Raw genomic sequence first — 19,314 nt, 5'->3', positions numbered from 1 at the left:
AAGTATGAATAGCGTTTTTATATCTCAACCATACTCGATTAAAAGCTGAACACGTCAGGTGCATACATTTTATCTTAAAACTACACGGAGTTCTGGAGACTCCTTGTTCATGTCTGTGTATGTACATGCCTATACAAACACAAATATACAGTTTGTGCTAGTCTGCTTACAAATTTCCAAAAGTGTCCCTAAAAATGTTCTTATAAAGCTCTCTCTGTTATAGGCTACTACTACACACACATCAGTCAAATGTGGACTCACATACCCTGTATACACACCCTGCTCCTTAACAGAGCCCATTCTGTAACCGGGTGCTGTGACGGAGTATATTTCCTGACAGCAGTTGATTGTTTTCCTCGAGCAGCATGCCCCTCAACTGATTCATTCCTCTTCTCGCCACGTGTACATTTTTTCAGCAATTTTATTTCTATCGTCCATTTTATTAATGGCACGCCATACTTTAAAAAAAGTTTACAGTTACGTTTTGTGCACAGGAGGGTACTTAGTTCCTCTTTGACACATAGAACAACTATAAAAAGTATTTCTGATTTTGTTAGCTGTTGTCTCTGTGTGTGTGTAATAATAATATATATATATATATATAATACATATATATACCATAATATGTCATAGAAAAACAGAACACAGTCATGAGACACCCCCTATATGTCTCTATATAATCCCCTGATACACTAATGCACTAATCACAGTGTCTCACTCATGCTTGGACACCATCAAGGTAGAAACTTTTCTCATGACCGAACTGTCTGCTTCATGACTGAAACGCTGGCCTCCCAGGAACCTCTTTAATAGCCCAAGCATGTAAAAATGTCTTGGAGTGAAGTCAGGACTGTTTGGGGGATGTGGCGATATCTCCCAGCCGAGTTCCTGTAATGTGCAGGTGGTGTTGGTGAATGATTGTGTGTACAGTTCACACAGACTGATGCGTCTCTTCCGCAATTCGCAACAAGGATAAGGCGTCAGCCTCCGAGCCACCCCGGCCATGATCGTCATTCACACACATACGGCCTTCTTTAAAACATTTGCACCATTAAATGTAACTCCGACTAAGAGTCCCATCACCGTACTGCGCTTGAAGTCTTCTGTAAATGTCAATCGCTTTTACGCCTTCATTCACCAGAAATTTAATCACAAGTTCTGATTTCTGTGTATATCCGATATATAAAACCCTACATCAGTCCTTTGAATGTGTGTTTGACGGGAATAAATTCATAGCTATGACTTTCTCTGTGTTGGAGCCGGTTGCCGGGATGAGACGAGTCTGCGCTGTGCTGGAAGTCCACTGCCCTGATTGAAGCTCTGTGAGATACTGTCCATGGATGTCCGTTATATAGACAGAAATGTGTTGGTTTGGGTCTTTTTCCCCTTTTTTTTTGGTTAAGTTAAGTGAACAGAGGCTGCATTTGTGCTGTGTGTTTGCATCAGGACGCAGAGAGAAGAGAGAAGCAGTGTGGCTTTAATGCCGGCCTCGGCTTAGCACACAGCCAGGGGGAACAGGAGGAGGAAAGGGCCACACCGGCAGGGTGGCCATTAGCGGCTAGCGATTAGCCCAGCGAGTTAGCGGCTTAGCCTGGCATGCTAGCCTCCTGACCTGTCGCGTAGCCGCAAAGTCAAACTGCGATCGACTTAATGCGGAGGCAATTACGCTCCTGGTTTATATTACACTACAGGACACAATGTGTTTTAATACATTCCATTAAAATCTAATTCATATTAGTGTTATTTCACTTAAAAATTTATTTGTCAAAGATTAACAAATGGCTTATTTTGAAGCACAGGCGTAAAAAAATCATGTGCAATGTTTCAAAGTAATACTTCACAGCATCATTTAATCTGATCACTCTTGACTTGACAAGCTATCTCCCTAGCTGTAATTTACCGCATAGCTAATTTAGCTAATGGTATTGCTAAAGAAATGTCTGGTTACCATGGTAACATTGTTGCTTGTCATTGAAATAATCTAGAAATTGCTAAAATCAGTATAATTACTCAGATACTGACATCCTATTAGAAATAAAGGAAATAAATTGTTAGTCAGCTAGCTGTCCTATGTTAGCTAATGCTAGTCATAAATACATCAGTGTTGTTGTTGTTGTTGTTGTTGGTGGTGGTGGTGGTGGTGGTGTTGTTTTGGTAACACTTGTATATTCGGATAGTATTTTAGTAAGTATGGAATGAATCACTTATATAACTACTATAAAAAAAAAACATGAGGTAATTTACTAGCACTAAGTTGCCCATTTATATTTCCGTATGTTAAAACTAACATGATAACTTTTTTCCAGCTAAATGTAAGGCTGTAGTGATTTATAAAAAAAAAAAATTTTTCTCAGATTAAGACAACATTGATAATATTGAAGAAAAAAAAAACAAGCTAGGCTTAGCTAGCAATAAAAAGCTATTTTAGCTAACATTTACGATAAAGTGATCTGTTGCGGTTTGACCGATCCTTAAATCTTGTTAGAGCCTGCGCTAGTTGTCTAGCAGTTTGCTTAGCGGTTTGCTTAGTGGTTAGCTTAGCAGTCAGATTAGCGATAGCTAGATAGTCGAGTACCAGGAATGCTAAGCTGAGCATTTTTACAGTATGTTGCTCTTTACAGGTCATTGTGTGGGTCCCAGTATCCAGTAACACTGCGCTACTGCTAGCTGCTAGCGCGCGCTCCATTCAGGCAAAAAGCAGTGTGTGTGTCCGGTGTGAGGTCAGAAATAAAGAAATAAACGTGGTCTCTGAAGGTTAATAGTTTTTTTTTTCCTGTGGGAAATGATGAATGTCGGTTGGTGAAGTAATAAACCTGAAGATAACACGCTAAAGACAGAATGTGTGTGTGTGTACACATGTTGTGTGTGTTTCGTTTTATGTGTGTGTGTGTGTGTGTGTGTGTGTGTGTGTGTGTGTGTGTGTGAGAGAGAGAAAGAAAGAATGTGTGTGTTTGGCAGGCCAGGTTTTATGACAGCCACAGAAGGATGGAGTGAAATTATGCTAATGGACGCTAATTATGACCTCGGAGACCAGCGTCGCTGCCAATTTATCTACTTAATAAAGCCCCTTCTTTTTAATCCCACCATCAGTGGACGCTCTAAACGCTTCGCGCGGCCTCTCCGCGAGCACAGGTCTGCCAACTTTCAATGAAATAGCGGCTATAACCTGCTCACCCGGCGCGCGGAATTGTATAGTAATTATACTTCAAAGGCATAGAGGAAAACACACATTTATTGCTCAAGAGGAACTGTGAAAGCCTCGTGTCAGTGGGGCCGTAGAGGAAGTGTGTGAGGGCGTGTGTGTGTGTGTGTGTGTGTGTGTGCATGTATATGAGCGTGTGAGCGCTTCACAGTGCTCAAGATCAAACCAGAGCTCCATCCAAAAGCTAATTCACCTGAACGAGGTTCTTTTTATATAAAACAACAACACTGCGTGCGCGTGTGTGTGTGTGTGTGTGTGTGTGTGCGCGTGTGTCTGTGTGTTACATGAGGGCGCTGAAGAAGTGTTTCCTCCTGTAGTGAAAGTGTGTGAATGTTTGAGGGTGAGTTGATGAGGACAATGTGAACAGCTGAGGTGTGTGTGTGTGTGTGTGTGTGTGTGTGTTACATGAGGACGCTAAAGAAGTGTTTCCTCCTGTAGTGAAAGTGTGTGAATGTTTGAGAGTGAGTTGATTAGGACAATGTGCATGATTGAGGTGTGTGTGTGTGTGTGTGTGTGTGTGTGTGTGTGTGCGTGTGCGTGTGTGTGAGGCCAGAAACAAAAGGGCTCAGTGTGTAAGAATGAAAGCAGGCAGAATAAACAGATCCCGGTGGTGTTGCAGACAGGCCATGTGCCGCTGCTGAGTTTATACAGCTGCAGCCACTGCTTTTACTGCCCCAGTGTGAACTAGCACAGCTACGGGACCAACACACACACACACACACACACACACGCACGCACAGGTTTGGTTTCATTCACAAACAGTTGTGTCTTTTTTAACGAGTCAATGTCCTGAATGAAGAATTTTCACTGAATCGTTTATTTGATTCAGTTGCTGATTCACAATCTTCATCCAGAATTAACAAAAAACTGTATTAACTCTAGATTTTCTTTCTAAATAATATTCATTATTTAGTGTAATAATATCGTTGACACTATTTACTTATACACTATACACTATTCATTAACATTCGATTCATGTTCAATAAATGATTTAAGCCTTTGAACATTAAGAGTCAATTTGAGCTCATATGGTTCACACAACGGATCTGTAGCACGTAATAGGGCTCTGTTAAAACTTTTTACAATTATTATTATTATTATTATTATTATTATTAGCTACAAGACACGGAAAATAAGACACGGGTCATTTAAACCCCACCAGCAGGACGGCGGTAAACTTACGCGACAGCTACAAATACAAAAAAACAGAAGTTGCAAAGACTTTAAAAAAAAAATGAATCGTCCTAATGAGCGAGGAAAATGTTCTGACCACGTAATACCACGTGCTCACTTCCACGACACAAAGTGTTTCTGTTATCTGTACAGTTTATGGTTATCAGATACAGTAAGATGTTTACATCGCAGCAAGAATGAAGCATTTGAATGAATCATTGCCTGAACCAACTTAAACGACTCATTGGAAATGACTCGCTCACATATTCAGATTTTCTCCAGAAAGTTCACACACACACACACACACACACACACCAGTTATGCAAAAAGGATTACATGCGATTGTTTTGTTAATGTAAAAATATACGGAAAAAGGTGAAAACGAAAAGCGTTTCTTTTTATTATAGTTAAAACTAAAGTGCTGAAAGTGTGTGTGTGTGTGTGTGTGTGTGTGTGCATTTGTGCAGTCAGTGCTCGAGCCATACAGACAAATGACTTCCTGCCTTTTTTTTATAGTTCACGCCTAAAGGCTTTTTACGTTTCCTGTTTTTCATTCATATTACTGAGTCGATCTGAATGGGATCCGCGTTCTACAAGCGCCGCGTAGAACCAGTCAAGGTTCTCACACAGACATGAACTCAGAGTTCATATTGTTTCGTCGTATGTTCAACTTTTAAACATTCTAACGTTTCTTTTCATACATTCAGAACGCACTGCCTCGGTAATATTATTAGGGGGAGCAAAAGTGCAAAAGTTTGCACCCCCCCCCATGGGATCAAGGTCCATCCAATTCATACGTCCATGCTGATGTCACTGAGTGAAGGTTGACCTCAATGAGCCATTACTTCACTGCTGATGGACACACACACACACACACACATGTATAATTTTTTTTTCATTATTATTAAAATATCATCATGATTAACGCTCACTTTCGATCACGTTCACTTAATCATTCGATCCTGTGAGAGTCATACAAGCTCATGTAAGTCAGACAGCTTTTGTGCGCGTGTAAAAATGTGAAAATCTTAGCGAACCAGCAACAAGAAAAGTGTAAACCAGTTGCCATAACAAAATATAAACAAAGCACATTACACACACACACACACATAGTGCTTAACTATGATGCAATGCCTTCAGTGAGAAGGTTGGGAGATTAAAGCCCTCCCTCCAACCGCCCCTGTTGTGTCGTCTCTCGATTATCGGTTGCTCTGGATGAACGTGTTGGACTGTTCAAGCACATTTACACACTTTTACACTTTCACGCGCTCCCCTGAACGACACTCTCCCTGGCTTTCCGCGATGTTTTTCTCTCTCTTTACACTCGGCGGTAAACGGTGAGGTGATCGAACGCCCTGGAATCTAGAAGAAGAAGAAGAATTTTTTTTATTTTATTCTGAAGATCATGGTAGCACTAGCCTCCAAGGCTGAAGTGTGTCTCTGAAAGCACTTAGGAGATGCTGTCAACCAGATGAAATCCCATTACTGCAGCATATTCATTTTCTCACTGCGCGAAAGAGAGAGAGAGAGAGAAAGAGAGAATGTTCAGTCAATAAATGCCTTTTTTTCCTCTCAAGGTATCACAAAAGTGGCTCGTCTCACACTTTTCTCTCGTAATATCAGCAGATGTGTCCTATCAGCTCACACACACACTAACACACACTTTTCTCAGAAGCAGCACCGCTGTCTGTAAATGTTCCTACAAGGTCGATGTGTGTGCATGAGTGTGTGAGTGTGAAGGTAAAACAGCAACCTGAAAACAAAGCAGTATTCACTAACACAACCTGGCGTTTACCAACACAGCTTGAGCAGTGAAAGAGAAAATAGATAATTAAGCTTCTCGGTAAATTAACACGAGGCTTAAACACAAATACAACCAGGTGAGTGTGTGACCAGCGTCAGAGTTCAGTCGGACGTCACTGTTAATGACCTGATGAGCCATCACAGAACTTTTGTTATGTGAAAAAAAGAAGAATAATAGTAAAAATAAATATTATCACATATTTTATTACAAATAAATGTTTTTTTTTTTTAAGAAAAGAATGAAATTATGCTTTAGGTACAAAAAACCCTTGTCTTTTTCATGAATGAATTGAAAACTGTTGTCGAGTTAGAGCTTTGACCTTTAGATTAGACACATCAGACACCAAACAAACTGCTTACGTATCCATGACGACGATTGATGACGGTAATTTAGTCACTAAAACACATCCATGTCCGCAACTTCTAATGTTCTCTCTCTCTCTCTCTCTCTCTCTCTCTTTCTCTTCCTGTCCATCTCTATTTTTTTTTTCCAGGATGTCTTCCAAGCGACCAGCCTCTCCATATGGGGGAACAGATGGAGAGGTAGTCATGGCGACGAGCAGACAGCGATTGGACGATGACGAGGTTGACGGACACGCTGTCATTCACCTGCCCCTGAGCTCGTACTGCAGCTCGCCGCGTGCCCCGGACAGCCCGCCCACACTACCCAGCAACACGGTAAGCCCCACCTCCTCCCTCTCCTAACCCAGGGGACGTCTCGGACGCGTGTCGATCATACCGACTCCTCCCTTTTCACAGACTCCACCCACGAATGCATAACACTTGATCTGTGCAAATAGAAATGCGGAGAAAATCTATTTCTTTTTTTTGTAGACTGCTTATGATTAGAGACGGAGACGCTGCAAGAAGCTAGAAAGTTTTCTCTTAGTGTAGCCTATTTGAATAAAATGATTTCTATTCAATTTCGGTTTCAAAAATATTACAACATACCACATTATTATTAGTATTATTATTGTTGTTATTTTTACAAATGAATTAAATCTTAATTTTAGTATTTTGTTTATCTTACTTGCATTCGTAAATAACTGTTAACAATCATATATTTTTATTTATTTAAAAAAAGAATTTTACACAATGTCTATCACATAGTTGGTAACTGCAAAAATAAATAAATAAATAAATAGAACATTTGCTGACAATATCTGCAAAATAAAGCTGTTTTTTCCCAAAGTAACAATAAATAAAGGCAACAAATTATAAATATTACTAATTACTAATATAAATTAGAAACTGTAATCATTTCCTAATTTTTATTAAAAGTGAATTTCACAATGGTGTTACACAATTTTATTTTATTTTATTTTATTTAACTAACTCTTAATTTATTTTATGTTTAGGACAAAATGCTCATAATCATAGTTTGTCACCCCTGTTGGAAAATGTTTAAAACGTCGCTGTGAAAAGTGATAGAAAAGTGTTCTGTGACAGCATGTACCAGGATATTACCAGCGGAACGAATAATCCTCATCGTCAGACAACAACTTTATTAATAAATATGAAATAACTTTAGATTCACACTGAGATGTTTATAACGAACACATGGGACTACACTAAACCAACGCTTCAGTGAATAAGTCCCGCCTCCGTGCTCTAGGATTGGCTCGGATTTCACTCTCGTGATGAACAGACCAATCACAGGGGAGAGTAAATTCTAGGGAACAACCTTAACGCAGAGGGAAGGATTTATGGGGAAAAGATGGAAGAGTAACAAACCTGACCTGCTGAGCTTACTAACAGGTTAACTTCACTTAATGAGTCGACTCATTATTTTAGGTCGACTCTTCCATTAAGGGAAAGCAACCAAACATCCTGAAAAGGTCAAACATGTCAGATTTTCCTGTCGCTATGATCACACACAAACACACACACATACACACACACACACACACACACACACACACAAACACACATTCACACACACCAGAGTTGACATATTGTACTATTGCGTTATTGGAGTAAAGTGTGTGTGTGTGTGTGTGTACTGATTGCTGACCTTTCCCCACACAGGGTTATCTATCAAAGATGGTTGTGTGTGTGTGTGTGTGTGTGTGTGTGTGTGTGTGTGTGTGTGTGTGTGTGTGTGTGATGGTGGGGTAATTCAGTCATTAGTAAAGTGATTACAGACTGTTAGGTTCTGTCATAAAACAAGGTTCAAGCTCCGCCCATACAATGTGACATCCCTCCTGTGTGACTCCGCCCACTTTCTCAGTTTGAAGACACTAGATTACAACACAGAAGTTTCAGTATTAATAACAATAACTTCATTTTCTCTGCATCTGACATAAACAAGAGCATAAAGAGAGAGGTGCAGAGAGAGTGAGAGACAGAGAGAGACATAATGAGACAGAAATCATTAGAAAGGATAAAAAGAACAAGAGAGAGAGAGAGACAGAGTGAGATAAAAGACAGAGAAGGAGAAGATAAAAGACAGAGAAGAAGAAGATAAATAGGTGAGACACAGAGAGACATTCAGAGAGACTGACAGATAATACGGAGAAAAAAAGAACGAAGAAGGGAAGAAAGAAAGACAGAGAGATGCTGAGAGATGGCAGACAGGAAGAGAAAGAGACAGAGATAGACACAGAGGGACTCAGTCACGGTGATTTGTGCAGCACAAAGTAACACAGAAGTCTGAAGAAAAAGAGCAAAACTGAAACGACCGCGTGAAGTGTCGAGAAGCGCACATGAGAAGATTAGCTGTTTTATCGGGTCATGCTAAATTAACAGGATGTGTGTGTGTGTGTGTGTGTGTGTGTGTGTATATATATATATATCTGTGTCCCAAAACTCTATGTTGCTGACCTCTTCATATTTATCGCAAGATGAAAAGGCAGAAAGTGTGTTTAGCGTGTTTAGTGTGCTTAGCATGAAGGTGTAAATTAGCTTGTCGCTTTTTTTTTTTTAGCAAGTCTCCCGATGTGCGAGAAATTCTGGGGAAAAAAAGACCCACAATCGTCAACCAGCTTGAAACTGGTTTTAATAAAACACAAAGACAGAAGACGCCATGTTAGTGTCAGAAACCTGGCTAACACTTAGAGCTGTTATACAAAGCAGCATCGATCAAAGAGATCCAAAGTTTAGTTTGCCCCACAGGCCACGCCCAGGCGGACAAACCCCACCCCCATAAGAACAAACCCTACCTGCTCAAGGACAGACCCCACCCCCACAAGAACAAACCCCACCACCTCGAACAATCCACACAGCTTCCCTTGATAAGATAGAGCTAGTCAGTAAATATACACCAAACTAATGTGGTTCAATATGTGGGCCTGTGTGTGTGTGTGTGTGTGTGTATTTGTGTGTATGTGTGTTTAATCCGGTTGCCCTGGCTTACAAGAAAATATCGACTCATTTAACCGCACTCACTTTCCCATTAGAAGTCTTGGTTGTAATTTTAGCCTCAGCGTAACCTTTTCCTGCTCGTGGTTTTAGTCACTCAGCAGTTTCATTATTACAGCTTTGATTAATATCATTAAGCCTCACACACACTTCCTGTTTCCGTCAGAGCTAGTCAAGCGTACGCAGCATCTGCTATTGTCATTCACGTCTACGTTCTTTAATCGAGTGCGTACTCCTTCAGAACATTTTCTCCGCTCATTCTCTGCAGCTTCCTCAACTTAACGAGTGAAAACTTCCTGAATGTACTCATAATTATTTCATGTTTTCTACTGTGACATTACAGTCAACCAAATGTAGTATATATTATACCTATTAATTTTTTTTTTTTCACTTGTCTAGCCATAAAGCGTCATGTTAATTAATTTGGCTTTAATTTATTATAACACAGAAGTAAAAATATTTCCAATAATATATAGGGCAATGTATAGTTTGTAGAAGCATTTGATTACAGTAATCAGAATTTATATTAAGAATCTAAAATTTTGTTTCATTTTATAATAGAAAATGTTAGTTAAAGTAGATCTGATGATCTTCAAAATATTTGTATAAAAAAATATAATATAACTACAAATATGACAAATATGAGATCCCCCATTAATTAAGTTTATGTACAATTTTATTTTAAAATGAAAATAAAGTAAATAGAAGTTGCTAATTTAGGTGTTTCTACCGAGTACTTTACATTAGCATGTAAAAACTGTATTAAAAAAATAAATAATAATAATAAAATAAAAATATAAAATAAAACATATATAAACATGGGCACAAAGAAATTATATGAAAATATGATTAGATTTGAGATATTTATACTTAAACATAATATGTATTTTTCCCCAGCGAATAAATATTGTTTTATTGAACTTATTGCTAAACATTTGTGCTATTTATAAGTGGAAATCTTTTTATTGTTTGGTTAAATGAGCTAATTTAAAACATTCATGTCTAGAAAGAAGCTTTCTATTAATACTTTTAAAATAAAATTTTAAAATTTGTCTCAAAATTGGTTTAATAGGCACAGTTTTGGTTTATCATAAACCTTTTTTAAATAGGAGCTACATTTGCCTAGATTCAAGATAATTTAGCTTGCAAAAATGTATTTTTTTTTAGCGTAGTTTAAGCAGAACTTAACAAAAAAACAATCCTGTCGTTTCTGCTGAAACTAGCTTGAATAAAGTCAAATTGCTTGAATTTTGTATCACAAGTTCATTAAAACACTAAAGCATATCTTATATTACTGATCCTATTTTGAGATGTTATTAATTAAAAAATTTACATTTTCTTGTTTGACTGGTAGATTATTTAGGTAATTTTATTTTTATTTGTTAACATTCTATGATCTGGAACCAACAATAAAAGGATGAAGTCTGTTTATGAAATATTTACAAATTTTTAGCTGTCATCTAGAACCAGCCCTTATCCACCAACTGAATGAAACAATTTCTTGCTTAAAAAATAGCATCTTAGCAAACAAAAACACTGTAGCAAAATTCATATATAGTTTTTTAGAATTATTTGATGATTTGAATAAACCAAAGTTAAGTTAATTAAACTAATTTCTAGACATATTTAAATGACTATTTGTAAGCCACATTTTTCTTGTAGATATATTGGCTAATAATGAGGCTAAGTTTAATTAATCTAAAGAATGAAGCAGAGATATCTGCTAAAACATGAAGAAAATGAACCAAAAATAAAGATCAGTTTGATAATCGTATATTTGGTTTATTAATTTATTAAATAATAATTTATAGATAAATTGACCATATTTAAGACAGTTTCACTTGTTAAGAGGCAGTGCAATCTTCCTAATCGTATTTCAGTTTAAAAACAGCCTAATAAAGTAAAATATTATTTAAATATAAGCTGTTTATAAACATTTGGTTAATTCTGTTTAATTGAGTTAATGTTTATTTAAATTCACATTGTTGAAAATTAAGACAATTACTTGCTTTGATGTTATTTTTTTGCAGTTTAAGCAAATTGTGTTTCGGTTTAAAGACAGTCTAATAAGGAGAAATATTAGTAGAAATCACTGATATATTCAAGATATATTTGTACTTGCTAAGACGTTATTTTATGCAGTGTGTGCTGGGAATTTCAATCAGATATAGAGATGATAATGTGTTAAATTCACTGCAGCTTTAATTTAAGGGAAAAATGTCATGCAAAAATGACAAGATGACGTGTTAGTTATAACATAAGATTAATAAATAACCAACCTTGTTTTGTTTTATTCATACATATCCATCCAGTTAATATTGTGCAGTAAGTTTCTGTTCTTAAGTACATTACAGTATATGTTATAGCAGCCATAGACAATCATTTCAATTAAATACACACAAACACACACACACACAATCTGTTTATTGTTAGTTTATTGTTACTGTGTACCTGTATGTGATCTGTTACTATAGAAACGATGGATCAATCTGAACTGCGCTACTGTGTACAGAATGATTTAACAGCTTAAATACAAGGTAATTTGAAGTCAGCGCGGGACTTTTGATTGTAAAGAATAACAGAACAACCACTACGAGGATAAAAACTCCCTTTATTTCTCGATATATTCCTATATATACACTAACGCACTTATCCCAGTGTTTCACTAGTGCTTGAAAACCATCAAGGCAAAAAGTTTTCTTAGTACATCAGAGCCATGATCGGACTTCATGTCTGAAACACAGGCCTACCATCAAGGTAAATATTTCTCTCATGATCGGACCACCTGCTTCATATCTGAAATCGCTGGAATTCCAGGAACTCCTTTAATGGCCCAAACATGTGGAAATGTCTTGGAGCGAGGTCAGGACTGTACGGGGGATGTGGCGATAACTGCCAGCCGAGTTCCTGTAACGTGCAAGTGGTGTCAGTCAGATGCGTTGCTTTTCTTTCACACGTTGGTGACAAGTTATCTGTAGATTTTTTAAGGATCAGGTGGTTTACTTGTTGAATGTTCAGAGGAACGACTGCAGTGGGCTCTTCAAGATGACTTTATTTCATGTTAGAGATTCATTAAAGTAGCAGATACTGCATATAGAAATATTCCTCATGTTTTATTGATTCTTAGCTTACATTAACTTCCATTAATTATTTCAGTGAAACTGGTAGAAATGTGTGGAGCTGCGAGAGGAGAGCAGGGTTCAATAAATAAATAAAAAATTATTGGTATTTAATTGCATCACATTTGATTTGTTTCTTACCTCGGTTTGAGGATGCAAAGTGTGTATGTTTGAGGTATAAATACAGCAACGGAGAGACGGAGAGAGAGAGAGAGCAGTTTGAGGAACGGTGGCATCTGTGCTGGCTAACAGGGGGAAAAAAGAAAATCAAGAAAAAAAAGAGATTTTTTTTTTTTTTTTTACTTTTTTTTCTTGGCAATAGTTGAAGTGTGTTTAAATGTGCTCCTGTCACAGATGAGCTTAAGAAGACAAAAGTTGTTTTAATTCCTTCGCCGCGCTGAAGCCGTACAGGGGATGAGTGAGCGAGGAGGCAGACTGCAGGCACCCAGACACTTTTGCACTTTGTTTCAGGCGTCGTGCGCGAGAATTGACATCTGCACGACTAAAACCAGAACCGCCCACATCGCACAGGCTCATGGCACATCATAAATACATATCACTCTCACAAACACACACACGCACATCCACATTTACACATTAGATGAAAAATACAAGCATTGATATGCACAGACACACAAACACACACACACATACGTACATTCACTGACTCATGTATGCTAATACCGATAAAATGCATATATTATTATTTTTTATTATTTTGGTTATTACATTTTTTTTTTTACTTTTATGAAGTGGACTTTCATATAGTGGATAAAGTATTTGACTTTAGACCTAACCAAAATATCACGTGTAAGGATCGCTCTAAACGCAATCGGAGTGACGGCGTATTCTTTCTCCTTTTTTCTTCTTCGTTTGAGCACTTTCAAACAGAATTTAATAGTCATAAATACATTTTTTAATTATAATAAATAAATAAATAAATAAATAAATATTTAGCTTGACCCTTCATCTGTCCGAGACTTGATATCAGGATAGAAACCTCAGCTCTTTTATTTAGTTATTTATTTTTTATGTGTTGTTTGTAAGATAACCACACAAACACACACACACACAAACACAAACACACACACACATATATGAATCAACTATATATACATATATATATGTGTGTGTGTGTGTGTGTGTGTGTGTAGAAGCGGCTTTTAAGCAGGCAGTGGATTAGATAGATTGGATGTGACAGGTGTGACCGGATGTTTAAGACGCGTGACACAGTAAATGTAGGCAGAGTCACAAGCTGAGCTGCGATTGCCTTTTATTCTCTGTCTCTGTGTCTCTCTGTCTTTCTCTCTCTCTCTCTTACACACACACACACACACACACACACACAAACACTTGTACACACTCACACACTGTCGCTCTCTCTGTTAAAACTCTTAAAGGCCCGTCTCTCTCTTTATGGTCATCAGACTTGATGTCAGAATCTTTTTTAATCCCTCTTTGAACAGTTTAACTGGAGGATCAGATGAGAGGGTGTAAATAGAGCTGCAGTGGCACATCTGAGCCCGTGTGTGTGTGTGTGTGTGTGTGTGTGTGTGTGTGTGTGTAAGAGCTTTTGACAGGCGAATTCAGAAACCAAGTTTAGAGATCAGAAATGTGAATCTCTCGTGTTTGATGTCTGTTTGCACACAGATCACATAATCGGATAATTAATCACTCGGAACATTAAAAAAACATTTTATTTAAATCTAAACAAGTTCATGAAGCTTTTTGGTGTTTATGAGAGATGACTGATGTTTGTAAACGTGTGTGTGTGTGTGTGGCTTTGGCGAGACTCATGTACAGTTGAGGAAGTGATGTGGATAAAATCAGATCAAGGTCATGATAGACTGAATGAGGTGATCACTTGAAGCGTTCCATCAGTAAAGCCTGGGAGAAAAACAACAAAAACATTATTTGTCTTTGTTGTCGTAAAGAAATTGTCATACCAATATAATGTATAACCAATATAATGAGAACTTTTTGTAATAATAAATTTAAATATCCAAATGTAAAGAATAAAATCTAATAAAATTAATAAATATACACAAATGTTTATAGATTTGGGTAAAAAGGCCTTGGTGCTGTTATTCATCCTCTATTTTACCTTAGAAATTGGATTGTTTATGGGTTCCTCGAAAGGTTCTTCTTAAAAATATTCTGATAGGAAATCAGTGTGTTTTAGAGTTCTGGTGCAAAATTTAAGGCTTTTTGAAAAGAGACAAAGAACATTTATGGGTTCCTTAAAAAGAGTAATAAAAAATACTTTAAAGAGTTCTCAAAAAGGATACATCAGAAGAACTTACAAAGGTTTTGTTAGGAAAAACCTAAAGTTATTTTTTTTTTCAGGTGGATAAAGAACCTTAAAAAAGAACAAATTAAAACTTTAAGCCTTAATTTAAATAAATGAACTAGAAAGACTAACAACAAACCACTGGGTGTTTCTCAAAGTGGAGAAATAACGAATTAATCTTCCTCAAAAAATTACAAAAAGGATTTTTAAAATCCTAAAAAGCGAAAGAACCAATAAGTCGTCCTCAAAAAGAAGAGGCTTCAAATGTTAAGTCAAATAGACAAATAGCCATGGAGGATCATTAGAACGTACCAAGAACCTTTAATGGTTCCTTATTAATGACCAACTAAGAAGAACCTTTAAGAGTTTTTTTAAAGAGGCCAACTAATAACTTTGATGGACAAATAAAGAATCTTTTCAATTTGATAGATAGATAGATAGATAGATAGATAGATAGATAGATAGATAGATAGATAGATAGATAGATAGATAGATAGATAAACAAGATATGTCAGTTCATGGAATTATATTGATATATTTTAGACACCAGTGCTAGTACTATAATATAGTCAGTTTTTTTTGCACCCTTTCAGTGTGTAACTCAGTTAGTGCGTGATTCTAAGTGTAAAGTCTAATTTGAGTCAAATGTGTTTGTTTTTAATGTCATTTCTCAACATCATCGAGGTAATCTTTGCTATTTCTGACTCATCGGTACTATTTTCACTGCCGGTACACATTTCCATTGTTTCTATCAAAAGACTGGAGGTAGCCAAACCCTTCTCCTCGGACATTAACTAGCTTCCATGTTCTGTGTGCAAATGTTTCTCATCTGGCTATCGGCCCCTTTTTAAATGTTAACGACATGTATCAGACAAAAAAGGTTTAAATAAAGCGACTTACATAAAAGAGTACACATCATTTCCAATGAGAAATTCACACATTTTTTTTTCAGAGCGGTATTTGTTTGGGGCTATTTTTTATTAATATGAACAGTCCCTCAGTGTCTGAGTCATCAAAATAACCTGTTTATTGCATTAACCTTCATTTTGTTTATCATGGTATCTTTGTAGATAATGCCTTGGAATGTAAAAGTGCAGCATAAAGATGGACTGAAGCTAATTTTAGGGCAAACTTACGCAACCAAACTGCGTGACTGGCTTCAGTCCAGGGCTTTAAGTTAATCATTATACACCACATAGACTTTTAATAGGACACTTCGTCAGACAGATGGACTGCATGCTTCATCCTGTATTCAGGGTCGCGGTGACCAGGAGCCTATCCCAGGAGGCTTAGGGCACGAGGCAGGGTACACGCTGGACAGGGTGCCAATCCATAATCCTTCGCAGGGTACACACACATACTGTACACACACTACGGGCAATTTGGGACCGCCAATTAGCCTAACCTGCATATCTTTGGACTGTGGGAGGAAACCAGACTACCCGGAGGAAACCCACCTAGCACAGGGAAAACATGGAAACTTCATGCACACAGAGACGGGAATCAAACCCGGACCCTGGAGGTGCAAGGCGACAGTGCTAACCACTACACCACCGTGCCGCCTAAGAACTGTATCTGAATAATAATAATAATAATAATAATACTCACAGTGTAACGTCCTTTCTACGACTGACTCTCTAGCATGCGGCTCTAAAGCCAGCTTCTCTTTGCGATGGGATTAAGCCATTGTCTAATTTTTTGGAGCCATTGTCCGTCATGGAGCGACAGATAATAGAAGCTGATTAGCCAAAGATTAACTCTGCTTATTGGATATGGACTATTGACCCTGTGCACAAATACCTGAGTCCTTCTGTAATTAAACTGCACAAAAGAGTTCCGGTAAGCTGGCTTAAAACCAGGTACCAAGTGTGTAAGCGTGCACGTACATGTGCTTAAAGGTGTGTAAGCATCCGAATGCATGAATGCCAAGTACCTCATCTTATACAGTACAATTGTGGATTCTGATTGATCAAAAGTGGAGTTAATTCAATTTCCTGTAACAGCAGAAGCAAATCACAGGTTTATATTAATGCACCTGTTGTAATACTTACCGTTTCTATAGTAACAGCTCATACACAAGGACCTGTTAAACTCTACATCATTTAAGTCGCAAAAATCAACAGATCCCAAAAAGAAATATGTATATATTGTAAAGTTTCCTGAAAGCAGATGTTTATCTAACAATCCAGTGTCAGTGCAATTATTTGTCTTATTAGCAAGAGGGTAAAAACAGGGGATTGTAGTAAAGGATTGTGAAAGGAACATACTTTTTTGGCGGATGTTTAAAGGTCCCATATTTTACGATGTCTTTAACAAGTTAACACAGTTCTCAGTGCTTCGACAAACTATGTATGTTAATGCCATTGCCGAAACACCCCTCAAATTATGGCACTTTTTTAAACCTTATATTCTATTTATTTCACTTCCTGTAAATGATCATCTGCTGAGCCATGCCTCTCCAGAGAAGGACAGAGCTGACAACAAGATGGGGAGGGGGTATTCTCATGTGGGGTCATATTAGGTGGGGAAACCATGTAAAGCAAAACTGTAGGGTAAATCTTTGTGGATGAAATTTGTTTTGTTTAATGAGAAAATAATCAACATTAGTTAATGAGCTGACTCCATAATATGACTCCACCCTAGGGTTGATTATTTTCCTGTAACAATAACAGGACATGACATGTTATCATTCTGTACGGATTTATCTCATAGCATAGACAGCTCATGCAATGTAACACTAACAGCAGGGAGTGTGTGATAAGTGCAAAGATAAAGACATGAAGTAGTTATGCTGAAAGCAGATCAATATGAAGCTAGTGAATATTAAAAATAAATTACAAATACATTTTTAAAAAATCATATATAAATCACTGAAACAATTTAAAAAGTATTGAATGAACTGATCAGATTAGCTGAAAGCAAAGGACTTTTATGGGTAACGAGACTTGGTTTGAGAGTCTATAATAAGTAGATGAATAATTTTCGCTCTGTCTGTCCTTCTCAGGAGCAGGAGAGCAGTAAAGGCCTGGCCCTGAGCCCGTACCCCCAGCACAACTCTTCTACCTCACCCAGTAAACAGCAGCAGCAGGACGAGGGTTTGGTCACGGCTCTGGGAACGCCGGAGAGGCGTAAAGGCAGCCTGGCCGACGTGGTGGACACGCTGAAACAGCGCAAGATGGAAGAGCTGATCAAGAGTGAGCCTGAGGGTGAGTTCAATTAGACTCCCAACTCCGTACAATATGGTCACAAAGCCAAAGGATGTCTTATCAGAGCAGTCCTAGAGAAGATATCATCTCCAGGCTACATCACTTGTCTCTCTTTCTCTTTATGTCACTCATCTTTTTGTCCTCCTGATCAGTCAGTAATGATCTGAAGGTTTATATGGTGCTGATAAAATCAGTCTTCAATTATCAGCTGTTTAGAGTCATTGCATATTCATTACACATAATCGTTTTCAAGGAAGAGAGGTCAGGAGTGTGTGTGTGTGTGTGTGTGTGTGTGTGTGTGTGTGTGTGTGTGTACTGTACTTTTCTAAATAGAAGCTATTCTTTCCTGTATATCAGTTACGCAGGTACAGGCATAGCTCACATCTTCTGTTCTGATATTTACATACAACAAAGCTCATGTCATTGTGCTACCGTTGTGTAGATTTGGTTCTAAAATAAAGTCATTTCCATTTACAGGTAAGTATAGCTAAATGGAAACACATTTGGATTTACATTTTAGCAACAATTCACTTTTATTTCCTGAGGGTTACTACTGTATTTCTCTATTGTTAGTTCTGAGTGCAGCTAAGGTGAGGTATAAACTGAGGTACGATTGTTTAAGTTGAACCCGGTGAGGTAAAACTGTTTCAGATTAACCGTTTAACATAGACATGTGAGGCAAAATGTTGTACGGTACAATTTTGAAAAGTAAAACTGAAGGAAAGTTGTGCGAGGTAAACCTTTGTTGAAGTAAAATGTGAAAGGTCAAATAGTTTGAGGTAAACTCTGTGAGGCACGAATGCCAGGACAAGTTGAATAAGGTAGAATTTTGAGAAGTAAAACTTTGAGGTAAACTGAAGTAAAGTTATTGTGCATGGTGATATCATATAAGGTAAACTGATGTGAGGTAAAATCATATGAAGCGAAAGTGTCTGAGGTAAAATTGTGGAACTTTGGAAGACTTTAAGGTAAATTGGTGTGAGGTAAAGTCCACATGATTGGTGATATGCTGAGGTAAAACTGTGTGAGGTAAAAACTGTGTTGAGAATTGTTTGAGGTGCTGTGTGTGAGGTAAAAATTTACGATTGTGAGGTACAACCTAGAGAAGTCAGAAGTTTGGAGGTGTAACTGTGAGCTAAACCTGTGTGAGGTACAAACATT

At 37.5% G+C, this 19,314-nt stretch overlaps 1 protein-coding gene across 4 annotated transcripts in view; it reads left to right on the top strand.

Annotated features, from left to right (window-relative positions):
- Positions 1-19,314, top strand: part of sox5 (SRY-box transcription factor 5) — a 253,505-nt gene that overhangs the window by 161,469 nt on the left and 72,722 nt on the right. For all 4 annotated transcript variants that reach the window (XM_053508513.1, XM_053508512.1, XM_053508514.1 and 1 more), the window contains 2 exons: positions 6,673-6,856; positions 17,952-18,153. In XM_053508513.1, the coding sequence (XP_053364488.1) occupies positions 6,673-6,856; positions 17,952-18,153 (386 nt within the window). The remainder of the gene's footprint in view (positions 1-6,672; positions 6,857-17,951; positions 18,154-19,314) is intronic.

The sequence above is a fragment of the Clarias gariepinus genome, chromosome 12, assembly GCF_024256425.1.
Source record: "Clarias gariepinus isolate MV-2021 ecotype Netherlands chromosome 12, CGAR_prim_01v2, whole genome shotgun sequence".
Classification (NCBI taxonomy): domain Eukaryota; kingdom Metazoa; phylum Chordata; class Actinopteri; order Siluriformes; family Clariidae; genus Clarias; species Clarias gariepinus.
Note: the sequence above shows the minus strand (reverse complement) of the source record. Positions and strands in the feature narration are given on the sequence as shown.